This window comes from Globicephala melas, chromosome 6 (assembly GCF_963455315.2).
Source record: "Globicephala melas chromosome 6, mGloMel1.2, whole genome shotgun sequence".
Classification (NCBI taxonomy): domain Eukaryota; kingdom Metazoa; phylum Chordata; class Mammalia; order Artiodactyla; family Delphinidae; genus Globicephala; species Globicephala melas.
The window spans coordinates 56,441,205-56,457,264 of NC_083319.1; the positions used below are offsets into that span (position 1 = coordinate 56,441,205).

Consider the following 16,060-nt stretch of genomic DNA (forward strand, 5'->3'; position numbering starts at 1 on the left):
TGTTTAGGTTAAAAAAGTAGTTTGCCAAAATTCAAATCTAGGTCTGTCATACTTCAAAATTCTCCAGGTGCCTAATTCCAAGTCATATGGTAGATTTTCCAGTTCCTCATGTACCAGAGTGTAGGGAATTGCTGGAAATGTTTACCAAGGGCTTCTTAATTAAGGGATACTAATTAAGATAAAGAGGTGCAGGTGAGTAGAAGAAACCTCAGCTATAGGTCATGGAGAGGCCAAATTGACTGAGATCTTAGCTAGTATGAAAATAGAATCAGGTGCTTGAACTTTTAGACTATAGATAAGTAAGAAGAAAAACTGCCTTTCCATCCCACCATCCAGAGAAAACCTCTATTACAGTAATATCAATACTTTGTAGTGGGGTTTTTCTATTTATTCATCTATACTTTAAAATTTTATCTTAAATAAACTTAAAATTGTGACTATACTGTACCTAATGTCCTTTTCTTTTTTCTCTCATTAACAATAAATAATTGTAGGGAATGTACAAGAATTGCATATCTAAAATCTCAACTTCATATCTGTCCACAATGGCCTAGATGGCCTGCTCATGAACTTGTAGGAGGTGAAACAGAGATTCTAATGTAAAAGGAATTCCAAACCATAAAAAAGAACACAGCAGAAGTAAAAACACCAACAGCAATAACAGCTACCATTTATTAAGCACTTACTAAGTCTTAAATATTTACTAAATATGTTACATAGACAGTACTCATAATAGCCCCAGGAAATCCTGACAGATGTATTTGTTCTTAAATTTTGGATTAATATCTTGCTGAGTAGAAAGGTTTTTTTCTACCCTACAAAAAGCCTGACATTAAAGACCAACATTGCAATTAATATAATTAACCCTAGATTTACAGAACTGTTTTCTTACAATGTATACCTACTGCTAAATAACTTCTCAAAGCTGTTTTCTTTTTCTCGTTTAAAGATTAAATTAATTTTGCTTCCCTTTCATGATCACAATAGAATTCTCTTTAATGCTACTATATAATCTATTAAGAACTTCTCCAAAATAGAAATCTATTTAAGCCCCACTTTGAATCAGGGCTTCTCTTCTTGTTGAACTGCTTTGCAGGAAAAAATGGCATACATACACAATGCAATATTCTGCTCAAATACATAACACTGATTGACTCCCACAAATATTATTTACTATTTGTCAAACACTGTGTTACAGTATGTTACATGCTACCAATGTTAGATGTACCAGGATGCGCTTTTCAGTAACCATGGTCCTTAGAGTCCTGGATAACTTGAAAAAAAAGAGACTGGTCTAAGACTTCAAAGTTTTAACTCTCAGCTGGACACTTTGGGAACTAGAATATGGATATATCTCAGTCTCAGGAGGACATTATTAAAACGTTCATATGTATTATGGAGAAAACTTCCCACATCCATTGTAATATCTCAAATCTCTGTTCCAATTTCAGCATCCTCCCATTACTATGATAACTAGGAGTATTATCAAGGAGGAATAAGCATGCCACTATATTCTTCACCCACAATTCCAAAGATGTTTGTCCTGGAAGTTCTCCTATCCCATCTTTGTGAGCTCTTAGCATCTTGTGGTAGGCAGCATGACATCTTGACACCAAGTATACTGCTTGCCCAGCATCAATAATTCAGACAAATAGCAACAATTTATATACTTTACATCAACTACAGGAAAGGTGACAAACATTTTAAGACAACAGAAGCACAGGTTATCACCAAGGTCTGTGTTTAAGAGATAAAACATGCAAGGTAAACAGAGGCTATAACACTGACTAATCCTGGAGAAACATGGGGAAGGCATATAAACTGCTTAGCAGGAAGAGAACAGTTCTCTCAATCATAATGGAATCCACGCACAAAACTTGTTCAGAGTTACTTTTATGGTGGATGATATTCAAGTAATATTAAGGTGCTTCAGGCAAAATTTAGCAACTCCTGTAAGGCTTCCTGCTGCTCATCATCAAGCTGGGAAATGCATTCCAACCATAATTCTTCAGAAGTCTGTACCTGACGCACGACATTAGCTAGGCGTTTGGCACAAGGATCTTCATAGTTAATAGTCTCATTCATTTTTCCTTCTGCAATTACACTGATTATTTTTGGAAGATTGGAATTATTTGGACCAAGTACAACTGGGTGGTTACTTTCAATTAAGTCACAGAGAAAACTCAAAGTCTGAATAGCTTCCTCTTTATCCTCATGCAATGGAAGCCATGACAACCAATGTGGAAGAACTTCATCTACATTTACACAGTTAGGCTTAAACCTCAAAATCTTGCCTACTGCTGAGATACAGTTCTCTGTAGCAATGACATTTTTTTTGGTTTTGGAATTTGCACACTTAATAACTTTTACCAGCAGCGGAACAGCTTCTGAACATAAAGAACGATAATCATCTCCACCAAACTGTGCCATAACACCCAGGCCATAAGCAGCCGCTTGCCTGACTTCAGGGTTGTTGTCTCGCATATTTAGTAGCATTGGCCACCGAAAATATTCTACATATTTAAATGAGGTTGGACTACAGTGTTCTATGATATCATCAAATATGCACAATCCCCACTGTCTGTCTGGCCATGGCCTATTAGAACAAATTAGATTTACAATTAATGGAAGCAGCTGTTCAAACCACGGTAAAATCTTTTCCTTGTAAGTACTAAATAATGAGTGCAAAATATCTGATACTTTGGTCAGAATATAAACATCACATTCATCCTCATCTTGCAGAGACATTTCAACCTGTTGGTCATAGTTTTCTTCCTGTCTTTTAACCTGTCTCAGTTCTTGGTTTTTAAAGTGCCCTTCAAGTTTTGCTTTCAGTATTTCTCCCAGTTCTTCCAACTGTTCATCATTGAGGCACCCATCTCCCATTACTTCAATGGACTTTGCAAAAGAATTCATTATTTCTGAGAGTACATCTGTATCAGGTTCGGTCCCAATAGCCTTGATTAAAGGATCACATATGAAATGCCACATCTGTGCAAGATACTCTGGGCCATGAATTCTTGCACATTCCAGGAGAAAAGGCATGGACTCTGCTGCTGCCACTCGAACATTGTCATGGAAATAAAATTTCAGTAAAGGAACCATCAGTTTTACAACTTGTTCTGTGTATTCCACGAATCCTTCCCTTAACTCCTTAGCATAATAAACCAACATCTGGCAAGCAGTTGCTTTTGCTTCAAGCCCTGAAGTCTTAATTCCAAAACTCTGCTGGTCTCCAAGATTTACAAATTGCCATCCATCATCATCACTCATATTCTCCACATCTTGTGTGTCTAAGAGAGCAACGTCAGGTTTAGCTGAAGCAGTCTTAATAAGAGGCTCAATAACCAGTGGAAGGTACTGTTGAAAATCATTTCCAAGAATTTTACACATTCTGGCCCACGCTGAAATGATGTAAGAGGTCTGAGGGTCATCATCTTCCATATTATTTAAGTCTGATTGTGTTTTTAACAACAGTTGCATCACATTTGATGCATCTTGCATAAATTTTTCCTTCCCAACAGCAAGACCAACATGGCTAATGCATTCAATAGTTTTTCCTTTCAGAAGTTTGAGTTCCTTTTGAACAGCAAGCTCAACAATCTGCTTTAGTGAGGGCATAAATATATCATAGTATGGAACAAATTTTTCTTCTATTGTATCTGCAACTGAGGCAATGGCTGTCACAAGCTGTTCCAAGGCCAACTTAGTTCCATTGCGAATCAACTCTTGAAGTTTAATCACCAAGATGGAATGTAGATTTCTCACCATACTATCCAAATATAGAACTAGCAATGATTTGGGGCAGTCTTCAATAAAAATAATAAGCGCAGAAGCTGCATGTGACTGCACACGCTGATTACCTTGATTTTCCATGGTACGCAACAGAGCTGCAATCACCGTTTCATGGAATTTCTTTTGGAAGTTAGGTGCAAAATCTGTAGCCATCTGTCCAAGTGTAGTACAGGCTGCAGCCCTCACCCTTGGATGAGGATCCTGAAGAAAAAGCAAAACAGAGTTAACTGTTTCGTCTAGAATTGATTCCATTTGCTGATGGCATCCTTCTCCAATAGCAGATAAGGCCATTAATCCAGCATGTCGATATTTCCAGTCAGGGCTCTGAAGCATCTGCATGATATGCTCCTTAGTCATTGGTAAAACAAGTTTTCCACCGAGCCCACAAGCCAGTCTGTCTAGTGCACTCTCAGCAGCAACTGCATTGCTGTCAAAATCATCTTCTTCCATTTCATCAGCATTTACCCAGTCCTCATCATCTTGTAGATCGACCATCATTGCCAATATATGAGGAACTGCCTGTGCAATAATATTTGTATGTTTTTTCAACATTGGGGTTGCAGTTTCAGACAAGGTCACTATTACTTCAAGAGCCAGCTGGCGTTGCAGATTACTAAGTCTAGAGTCTCCACATAACTTTAGACTCAATTGCAGAGTATCTTCTAAATAAGGACCCAAATATTTAGGTACAGTATCTGCAATCTCAACAAGGGATTCTAGCACTGAATCATCATCCTGGTAGCATGAATCATTCACAGCCTGTAAGATTCCAGGAAGCAAGTCTGCAAAGTCTTTGAAAAGAGCAATATTATTCTCATTAGCAAGTACAAATGCAGCTGCAGCTCTAGCAGATAATGTCCTGATTGCTGGATGTTCTTGATCTTGAATACACTGGTCCAACAACCGTTTGATGATATCCAAATCGTGCCGATCTTGGGTCCCAAAAATCCCAGGAAAGTGCCAGAAAACGTGAAGTGCAACTTCCCACAGAACCACATTTTTAGAGTAGATTGAATCAACAAGGAACTTCAGACCTTCGGGCCAGTGGTTAGTGCCATCCTCATCTATCAAATTCCTGGCCAGCACTGCAAAAATATCACAAAGTTTTTTCCTCATACTAGCATGGGTTTCTAACTTAACAGCCAGTATCAGTTCAATCTTGACGTCCCTCTGAACATCAGAAGGCAGATTTGGATAGACTTCCTCAAACCCAGAGGACAAAAGCCGTCGTAGCAGGGCGGCAGCCATTTGTCTCACCTCATAACCTGCTCTTCTATTTCTGACGGCATCTAAGAGGAATGTAGTCTTACACAGACCTGGGATATTTTCATAGATTTCCTCTGCTTGTCTCCGCACCATACAGCTTGGATTGATGAGGTTCTTCAGAAGCTGGTAAAACTCTTGCTTTCCCGACACGGTCGCCGGTACTCCGGCAGACCCGCACGCCGCCATCGCGTTCTGTCAAAGCGACCGCGACGGAGCAGGAGGGCGGGGGTCTGCGGCTCGAAGCAGTGACGTCAACGAGGCGCCGGCGGGGATGGGCGGGAGCGCTCCTTCCTCCCCTGCCTGGCCCTCGGTCTGGGCTCTGGGAAGGTGGGAGCGAGGGTCGCTCTCCAACAGTTTTCCAATCAGATGAAAATGTACCTACCGAGGAGAAAGAAAATGAAAGAAAAGTATGATATTGATTGTATTAGAATGGGATTATGGATGATTTTTTTTCGCCTTTTCTTTATTTCTAAACTATCTCTATTGTTACACTGATAATTTTAAAACAGAGAGTACTCCTTGAAAAGCCGCTAAGTGAAAGAAGACGATCACAAAAGGCCACATGTATGATTCCCTTTATATGAAAGGGCTTAAATAGGAAAATCCATACAGAAAATAGATTAGTGTTTGGCAATGGCTAAGGGGAAGGGAGATAGAGAATGACGGCTGTCAGGGGGGTTCTTTCTGGGTGATGAAAATATTGTAGAATTGATTGTGGTGATAGTTGCACAACTCTGTGATTATACTCAAAACTATTGAATTGTACAATTTAGATTGGTGAATTCTATGGCATGTGAATAATACCTCAATAAAGCTGTTCATCAAATAAGTACAATAAAAGATAAAGACAATGATTACTACCCCACTATTAGGTGTGCAGACTCAGGTGTGTGTCGGAATCACTTGGCCTGTGGATTATAATAAAGAATGAGAAAGACAACTGAGTAAAGTATGATGAAAAGTGACCTGGGCTAGTAATCAGGAGACTAGAATTCTGGTCTTGTCTCTAAACTGATTTTGTATCCCTGGTCACGTCACTCAAGATTTTCTTTGCAAACTGTAAAATGCCTTTACAGTTTTTCTTTTAGTAGGAAGCTGCTGAGATTATTCTAAGAAATAAATGCCCCTGAGGCTAAATATTGTTTCTTTAATTCAAGCAAGTGTGTCAATCAAAAACAATGATCATTCCTCTAACAATGATTAGATCTTACTTTTGTATTGGCACCTTGCCATTCTGTCATTTTGACCATTATACAGGTTTGCAAGGTTGGTAAGATAGGTATAATACTAATTTTAGATGAGAAATGGAAACTCAGGGCTGACTTTTGATGGATGGATTTTTATTAACTATTTGAAGAAATAGAAGAAGCTTCTAAGTAAAGGGAAGAGCTGTGTTCAAATGCAGAAAGGTCTGAGAGCCTAGTGTGATGAGTTCTGTCAGTACTTTTTGCTGGAGCATTGGGTATGGGACTTAAGGGTCTTGGGGATGACATAGGAGGCAGTAAAGAAGAAGACAAGAGTTATATAGAGGCCAGATCATGAAGAGTCTTATATTCCATGTTAAGAGATTTGGCTTTTTTTTCCCCCAAAGGTAAAGAGGAGCCTTTTAAGGATTTTACTCAAGGCTGTGAAATAATCCATTTTAAGAAAGATTACTTTGATGGCAATGCAAAAACTGAAGTGTGAAGACTGGAGGCATTTAGGAGGACAATAACCTAGTTCAATTACACTGAAAGTCTAAATCACAGCAGTGGTGGAGGGAAAGAAAAGAGGGGAAGGATTGCAGGTCTTAAGAAGTCATATCAATAGCAACATAGAGGGGAAGGAGAAGCCTAGGAAATCTCCCCAATGGCCTGGGCATCTTGTTGGAGGTGCTGCAATTTACCTATTTCTTTACCTACACATGTATAAAGAACAGAATTAATGCAGACCAAAAGACTGCTAACTCTTTCTGGAGGAAAAAGAGGCTTCCCTAAGAAGGTGAGTCCCCAAATCCTTTTTGTTCTCTAGTTGCTCCCACTCTATGGTGATGGTCATTGTTACAACAGTAAGAGTTAAACTGAATCCATTTTAGGAAAAATATTTATGTTCTTTTATTTTAGAAAAACATACACAGATTTAAAATCTTAAGGTACTTCCTCTCTAGCTTGCATTTAACTTTTGCATTGTTATTTCCCTTCCCCCCCCCACCAAGAAGCACACATAATAACCAAGATTTCAAGACTGGACTTGAAGACTTGGTTAGAGTTGAACAACTTTATGAAAATTTGTAATTAAAATTGGCTTTTAAAATACTTTGCACTGTTGAGAGGCCATTTAAGAATGTTTCCATAAGGTGACTCAACAGCAGACAATTCGAGTGTTTATTAGCAGCTTACTAAGTGAAGAAAGTGCAAAATAAGTTGCAAATTTCTTCCAAGATCTGAGAGATTTAGAGTCAAATGAGGGGGGTAGAATTAAATTGGACATAGGGGGTAGAATTAAATTGGACATACTTGACATTTTTTCAAGAATAATCCAGAATAAATAAAAATACAGAAAACAAAAAATACTACTATGAAGGCTCCTACCGATCTAATATGGAACAATATGAATATCAAAAAGAATAACGCCTTCGATGGATTAAAAAAACTTTAAATATATCAACAAAAGTTCTGAGTTTCTAATACTAACAAAAGCCACCAATGCATTGATCATCTTTGGAGGATGCTAAGTCACCAACTGAAAATTGATAAAGAGGAATAATCAAGATTTTTCCTGCCTTTTCTGTACAAACTGTATTTCAGGATAACCAAATAGTTATCCACTTCTTCTTGATAGAATTCCAGATAAAAGGAGCACAAAAATGCTAAAATCAGAAAATTGCTGTGTTGTAACCCCAAATGAAATAATGAATGTAGGTAACAGTAACCAATGGATGCTAAAACCATTAAATGAAACATTGATTGGGAACTTACTAATAGAGGGATAAGGATGAAACCACCTAAAGTTCCTGATTAATCTTAATATTCTTAAAAGTGGGATAAACCAGAAGTGTCATTTACATGTTGTCTTTCGGCTTCACATTCATACTTTCTCTAATTTGTTCTCTGATTCTGATGTTAGGCTCTGGAAACAAAATTTCTCCTTTTTCAGCTGGGTCCCTGATAATTTCCACCAATAGGAGCTGCTAGATATTGGAGGATAGAAAAGGGACAGAAAAGAGATTGATCCTTCTTGTTTTTCCTTTTCTTGTCTGGATTGCTCTAGCAGTGGCCCTTCCTCCTGGTGACATCAATTTCCTCCCTCTTGCAGCCCAATCTCTTCTCTCTGCAGATATACCCACAGTAGCCTGGGGGCACTCCTTCCTCAGAGGTTTCAGCCATAGCTCTGAACTCAAAGATACCAGTTCTGTTTTTTTTTTTTTTTTTAACATCTTTATTGGAGTATAATTGCTTTACAATGGTATGTTAGTTTCAGCTTCACAACAAAATGATTCAGTTATATATATACATATATTCCCATATCTCTTCCCGCTTGCGTCTCCCTCCCTCCCACCCTCCCTATCCCACCCCTCCAGGCGGTCACAAAGCACCGAGCTGATCTCCCTGTGCTATGCGGCTGCTTCCCACTAGCTAACTACCTTACTTTTGGTAGTGTATATATGTCCATGCCTCTTTATCGCTTTGTCACCGTTTACCCTTCCCCCTCCCCATAGCCTCAAGTCCATTCTCTAGTACGTCTGTGTCTTTATTCCTGTTTCACCCCTAGGTTTTTCATGACATTTTTTTTTAAATTCCATATATATGTGTTAGCATACGGTATTTGTCTCTCTCTTTCTGACTTACTTCACTCTGTATGACAGACTCTAGGTCTATCCACCTCATTACAAATAGCTCAATTTCATCTCTTTTTATGGCTGAGTAATATTCCATTGTATATATGTGCCACATCTTCTTTATCCATTCATCCGATGATGGACACTTAGGTTGTTTCCATCTCTGGGCTATTGTAAATAGAGCTGCAATGAACATTTTGGTACATGACTCTTTTTGAATTATGGTTTTCTCAGGGTATATGACCAGTTCTGTTTTGTTCCTTCAGCTTTAGGGATGGTAGCAGTTCCTTCAGTTACCATCTTTTGATTACCTCAGTGCTATTTATTCACTCCTTCAGGTCTCTCACACCTGTGTGACCAATCTCTTAAATCTCCTCTTGAAGTACTTAGTGTGGTTTCTATTTTCCCACCTGGAACTTGACTCATTCATATACCAGGCATTATGTGATGCAAAAACTGCAAAGTATTTTTATCTTAAATCAGGTTTATTAAGGTATAACTCATGTGCAATAAAATTCACCAATTATAAGTGTTTAATTAGGTAAGTTTTGACAGTCAAGTAACCATGACCACAATCATATATAGAATATTTTCATTACCCCAAAAAGTTCCTTTGGGTCCCTCAGTAGACAATCTCCTTTCCGCACCCCTGGCTCTAAGCAACTACTAATCCAATTTCTGTTGCTATAGCTTTGTCTCTTCTAGAATTTCATATAAATGGAATTATTCAGTATGAAGCTTTTTGTGTCTGGCTGCTTTTACTTTGTACAATGCTTCTGACATTTGTCCACTCTGTTGCATGTTTGTTCCTTTTTATTCCATCATATGAATACACCACAATTTGCTTATGCATTCACCAATCGACAGACATTTGGGTTGTTCCCAGTTTTAGGCTATTATGAATAAAGCTCTTATGAATATATGAGTACAAGTTTTTGTGGGAAAATATGTTTTCATGTCTCTCGACAAATACTAGGAGTGAAATGACTTGGTCAAATAGTAAGTGTACGTTTATAAGAAACTGTCAAATGCTTTCCAAAGTGGATGTACTATTTTGCATTCTGACTGAAATATATGAAAGTGCCATTAGCTCCACATCCTTGTCAGCATGTGGGATTATCAGTCTTTTAAGTTTTAGTCATTCCAGTGAGCATGTCTTGGTATCTGATTGTGATTTTAGTTTGCATTTCTCTAAATACTAACAGTGTGGATTATCTTTTCATGTGTTTATTTGCCATTTGTGTATCTTCTTTGGTGAGGTCTTTGTTCAAATCTTTTGCCCATTTTTCAAAAAATCTAATTTTTTTGTCCTCTTGCTATTGAGTTTCAAAAGTTCTTTAAATATTCTGGATACTAGTCCCTTATCAGATGTATGCTTTCAAATATTTTCTCCTTTTCTTTTTCTTAACCATGCTTTTTAAAAATCAAAAGTTATTAATTTTGTTGAAGTTCAATTTATCATTTAAAAATTTTTAAGGTTTCTGCTTTTTATGTCCTATTTAAGAAATCTTTACCCAACTCAGGTTCACAGAGATTTCCTCTAATGTTTTCTTCTATAAGTTTTATAGTTTTAAGCTTAAAGATTTTACATTTAGATCTAGGATCTATTTCAAGTTGATTTTTGTATATGGTATGAGGCATGGGCAGAAGTTCATTTCTTTTTGCATATGAGTTTATAGTTGTTCCACTTTTATCCCACTGATTTGCCATCTTTGTTGAATATTAATTGACCATATACATGTAGTCTTATTTCTGAACCTTCTATTCTGTTCTATTAATCTATATGTGTATCCTTATTCCAATGCCGCACTGACTGTATTGATTACTATAGCTTTACAATAAATCTTGAACCCAAGTAGTTATAGTCAGTGATTCTAAAGATCACTGAACACTGTAATTTTTAGAAAGTACTCTCTAGACTTTAGTAAGTTTAAGATATTTTTAACCTAATTAAAGTCCATACATATTTGTGAATTTGAGTATAATTGGGAACTTTTTGCAATCTATACACATTGTGCATTTAAAAATTAAATAATGGACCAGAAAAAATGAGAAACAAATTTCTTCTTTATTTGTTTTCAATGTAAACTTATTGATTTAGAATAATACCTCAACTTTTTCACACAGATCATCTCCCTCCCCTCCAAAAAATAGCTGAGGAGAAAGGAATTTCTGACACTTTGGGCTATAATCTGAAGCAGCTTATGTTTTAACTTAAAATTTGAATGTAAATATGATGTTCCAGTTGCTAATATTTTCAAGCTTTTTCATATGAAATTGTTTTCTCTATAAGCTTTCCATTTCCTTCATTTATTCAACAAATATTTAATGAGTACCTACTATGTTCCAGGCACTGTGCTGGGACACTGGGGATACAATAGTGAATAAAACAGAATGCCTACCTTCGTGAAGTTTACAATCTACTTTGGAACTCCTTAGCTTATGCCAGGAGGACCAGCCATGTTTAACCTGTGGTTTTATGGATTTCTCAGCATATTACCCCTTACATCCAAGTATATGAGAAGCACAGTAGTAAAACACTGTTATCGTCTTTAAGAATTGCATGGCAATAATTCAGAATATTAAAAGTTGAATAAAAACATCATGAATTGGAGAGAACAGAAAACTCACTATGTGAGTACTGAACTCGCTTCTTTACCAGATGGTTGAAAATATGTACATTAGTACTTGCAGGTATTAACTGATTTAATTTCATAACAAATAAATGAGGATACAGATAGATTAAAAAATTTTTTTAAATACAGATTAAATAACTGAGAGGAAAGTTATAATAATGATGGAGGATATCAACCATCCAGACATTTCATGTCATTTTGTTCTCCTAAAATTAGAATGTTTGGCTCCAACTCCCAGGGTTAGACAGAACCCAGCAGAAACAATGCCCAGGGCAGAAGTGGTGAAGAATGAGAAAAGAACCAAAGTAGGAATCAGCCTGGGCCCCACTACTCCAAACAATTAATTATAAACTATATTAGCTGTAATTTTAATAAAAAAGACAAAGCAGACATATTAAACTAAACATATTATCTTACAAAGATAAAACACTCAGAAGAGTGTCTCTTTTATACTGCTACTACTACTACTATTACGGTTATAAGAATGAAAATATATCTGATTAATTAGAGACAATATTTTGTACAGTTTCTTGTATAATAGGCAAAATATAAATTATAAAAAGGACCTGTCCCACTGGGTAGTATACTTGGGAAGATCATCTTGAAAGATGACAAAACATTATTATCTGCATTTTCAGTTGGTGTGAGAGGTAATCCTGACTTTTTAAGTAAGTTTCAGAAGTTGTACAGTCAGGAAGAAGTAATAATAATAATGAAATAATAAAGAATAAATTATTTTTCCATTGAATTAGAATTCTTGTTAGTGTAAAACTGTTATTAGTGTACTGATCTGTTTTGTAGCCATTATAACATTTTGCCTAATTTATCACTGTGTGTCTACTTTTAAAAGATTTATGAAAATCTGATATATTAGAATTATGAAGAGTCTAATTGGTTAAACTTGTGCTAGGGTGACCAATCATCCTGGTCTGCCTAAGACTGGGGTTTCTTGGAATGAGGAGTTTCAGTTCCAGGACAGTCCCAGGCAAAGTGGAACAGTTTGCCTAACTTTCAATCACTTTTTAAGTATTGGAAAAATATCATTTGTAAAAAGTCATTAACTATAAAGGTTAAATTAGATTCAAGTTAAGCACTTTTGACAATAATCCTTTATAAGTGATGCTATGTACTTCATATGCATTTCATTAAGTATACATAATGTTTGGTTGTCCTACAGTTATTGTTACTAAGCTTTAAGTAGTGACTGCCTGATCTCTCCATTTTGTTTTTCCTGTTGAGACAAATAAGTTATCTTTGGGGTAATACTTTGACAACCTTCAAACTCTCCTTGCCTAAATCAGATATTTCATCAGGAGTGGGGAAAAGGTAAACTATTCTAATTCCATCATTTCTTCTATGTTTGTAAGCTGGCATTTTTCTGTAATAAAGAGCTCTCCCTCATGACCTGAGGCTATTTGGCAACTGTGAAGGAGTGCTTAATTCTTTCTCATTAATTATCAATTTTCAGAGTAGGGAGGTGAGTAATAGCCACCTCCAATCATGACAAATACAGTTGGTTTGTTATGTTTTGTTTGGCTTCTCTTTTTTGAATTGTCAAGAGCTGTGAAGAATCTGAGATTTTACGCTACTTCAAAGCTAACAAGTTAGCCTGCCATAGTTTCATGGATGATAGTAAAAGATATGAGACTCTGCATCAGAGACAAAAAATAATTTGTTACTCATGGCAACAGCAGCAGTCAGAGTATCAGCATTTTTCACTGGTTCCCAACTCGCAATTCCTACAGCATGATGCAAAGAGGGATAGATGCCAGCTATACACATCAAGGACTGTGTTACAGGAGGGAAACGCTGAGCTTAGATTACAAATCTTTTATAACGGACAGTAAAGCTGACTGCTTTTTTTCCAGGGGGGGACATTATCTTTTTATTCTGGATAGTAATCATGCTTGCCCTTTGCTCCAGAGGGAGACATTATATCTGTCTTCCAAGGCTATTCACTACACAAGCATACTTAATAATATAGTCCAGAATGTCTTTGCTCACAAGATGTGGAGAAATATGAGATACCATGGGTATAGTTATGTGCTGGTTGTTCTCCATTGCTCCCCTCCCTCCTTACATTCTCTGCCCTTTTCTGTAGCCCAGGAGGCTGACATCTACAGACTGCATCACTCAGGCTCCCTTGCTCTCTGTCTTCTGGTTGAATTGGCTTATGAGAGGCATTAGCAAGAGACTGGGAAGAGGTGGCATCGGGTATTTAGTCCCCATCTCTCTGCCCTGTTCTCGCCCCACCTTGAGGCAGTCCTGGTACAGGCTGCATTCTACTGATACAATTCTTATAAGGAGGCCCTTTTTTCCAGGCTGCAAACTCTCTGTAGGTTCATTCTCTCCCATATCCACTTTAGGCCTAAATATGGTAAAAGTGTATAAACGTTCCTAGACCCTGTGTTTTGTTATGTTCTCTTAACCTTGCCCACATTTTTGTAAACAATCCTTTCAGCACACTCTCTTCAGTAACACTTTCTAAATATGTTTTCTGTTTCCTGCCAAGATCTTGATAAGAACTCATAGATTCAATTAATTTTAAAAGAGAAAAAAGCTAAAATTAATAAAACCAAAGATTAGAAAGGTAGTTTAACAAAAAAAGAGACTTTTAAATTTAATTTAATTTAATTTTATTTTGGCTGTGCCATGCAGCTTGTGGGATCTTAGTTGCCCGATCAGGGATTGAACCTGGGCCTTGGTAGTGAAAGTGTGGCGTCCTAACCACTGGACTGCCAGGGAATTCCCAAAAAGAGATTTTAAAACATGAAAATATTATTATCCTCAACATGCTAATTCATGCAAATATATTTATACAAAAATATAAGATCAAAACCAATAAAATCCTTTTAGAATAATTTATAGAATGTGAAATTATTTGAAAAATAAAAGAATAAAAAATACAAAAGATGGGCTTCCCTGGTGGCGCAGTGGTTGAGAGTCCGCCTGCCGATGCAGGGGACACGGGTTCGTGCCCCAGTCCGGGAAGATCCCACATGCCGCGGAGCGGCTGGGCCCATGAGCCATGGCCGCTGAGCCTGCGCGTCCGGAGCCTGTGCCCCGCAACGGGAGAGGCCACAACAGTGAGAGGCCCACGTACTGCAAAACAAAAAACAAAAGATTTATATCCTACTTGATAAATGACCAGAGCAGATGATTTATCAACAAAGAAATATAGACTATAAATCTTGACGAGAAAAAATATTCAATTTGGGTAGTAATTAAAACAAAGCAAACTAAAGGCACAACCACATCTCCACATAACTAAGATAAATTACAGGAACAACACAGCACTGGTGGATTGTTGGAAAATAAATCTATTGCTGGTGGCCCCTGATTATTAGCTGAGAATCTAGAATGGTGGTTAAAAAGTCTTTGATGCAGAAATTCCACTTTGAACAATAGATCCTAAGTGGATGATACAAAAGAAGACAAAAATGAGGTGCATATTTTTCACAATAGATGTATGTTAAGAGTATTAAAAAAATGAAAATAACCCAACAATGGGTAGAATAATTGTTAAATAAGCCATGATATTTTAAGATGTGTTGAAATGTTTCAGTGAGAAAAAGAGGATATATTATATGTACACACTACATATACTGTGTATTAAAATATGGCTCTATGTGCCTGGAGTGAGGGAGACTCTGGGAGAGACTTCCTTCCCAGAGGGCATCTCAGTGGGCCTCCAGACGTGTGCCAGAGGTTCTTCCCCTCATGCCAGGCTCCAGGACAAGCAGGTAGGCCTCTGTCACAGAGGGACAGTGGTGTATGTGTCCACTCTTTCTGTTCTGTGCCCTCGGGGTGGTGGCCAGCCAAGAACTGTCTCTCCGTTTGTTGCAGTTCCAGGAGACCCAAAAGTACAGGCTCTGCTGGCCATGAGCCAAGCAATCTCGAGGTGTCCCCTGGGTGGCAGCCACAAAAATCTTATGCCAGACATGTGTGCAGTTTCCCCTCCATTATCCAAAAGAAGACACAAATGAGGTGCATGTTTTTCACAGTAGATGTACCTTGAGTTGCAAAATCTGGGGTCCTGTACTCTGGAGCATGGCAGAGGGAGAGCAGGAAGATAGCACCTGCCCTCTGGGGTCTCTGGAGAGGATTACAGTCAGCCCTTAGATGTGTAGATGTGTGTTTAACTACAGGCCTGCCCCTCAGGCTGCAGCTATGAAAATATGGCATCTGAAGCCTGACGGGTTTGTGTCTTGGCCAAGGTCACACAGCTGGGACATGATGGCAGCAGCACACACCCTGGACAGGGGTGAGGGAACTGCTCCCAGATTTTACTCTACATTAGTTAAGGTGTGGTTCCAGGACATCCAGACTCATGCATCACAACTTCCTACCCGAATCTATGGAGAGATGTGGCATGAAAGAAAGCACATTGAACCTAAAGGCAAATAGCGATAACATTGGTTGTCAGAAAAGTGGTGAAACAGCATGGTGAAAGGAATGCTATGCACAAAAGCAGGTGGCAAGTTTTGCATGAGATCCCATGGCAGGTGAATCTCTGGATAACTCATTCATTAAACAGTGGACTCTA

The 16,060-nt window shown here is 37.8% G+C and overlaps 1 protein-coding gene across 3 annotated transcripts in view; it reads right to left on the minus strand.

Annotated features, from left to right (window-relative positions):
• Positions 1 to 658: 658 nt before the first annotated feature.
• RANBP6 (RAN binding protein 6) overlaps positions 659 to 16,060 on the minus strand; it is a 318,886-nt gene continuing 303,484 nt past the window's right edge. The window contains exons 5-6 of one of the 3 annotated variants that reach the window (XM_030877149.2): positions 5,053 to 5,439; positions 659 to 3,996 (exon numbers count right to left, since the gene is read on the minus strand). In XM_030877149.2, the coding sequence (XP_030733009.1) occupies positions 1,930 to 3,996; positions 5,053 to 5,247 (2,262 nt within the window). In that variant the 5' untranslated portion in view covers positions 5,248 to 5,439 and the 3' untranslated portion in view covers positions 659 to 1,929. Of the gene's footprint in view, positions 5,440 to 16,060 lie in introns of all 3 variants that reach the window. The other 2 variants (XM_030877150.3, XM_030877148.2) reach the window with 2 other exon arrangements.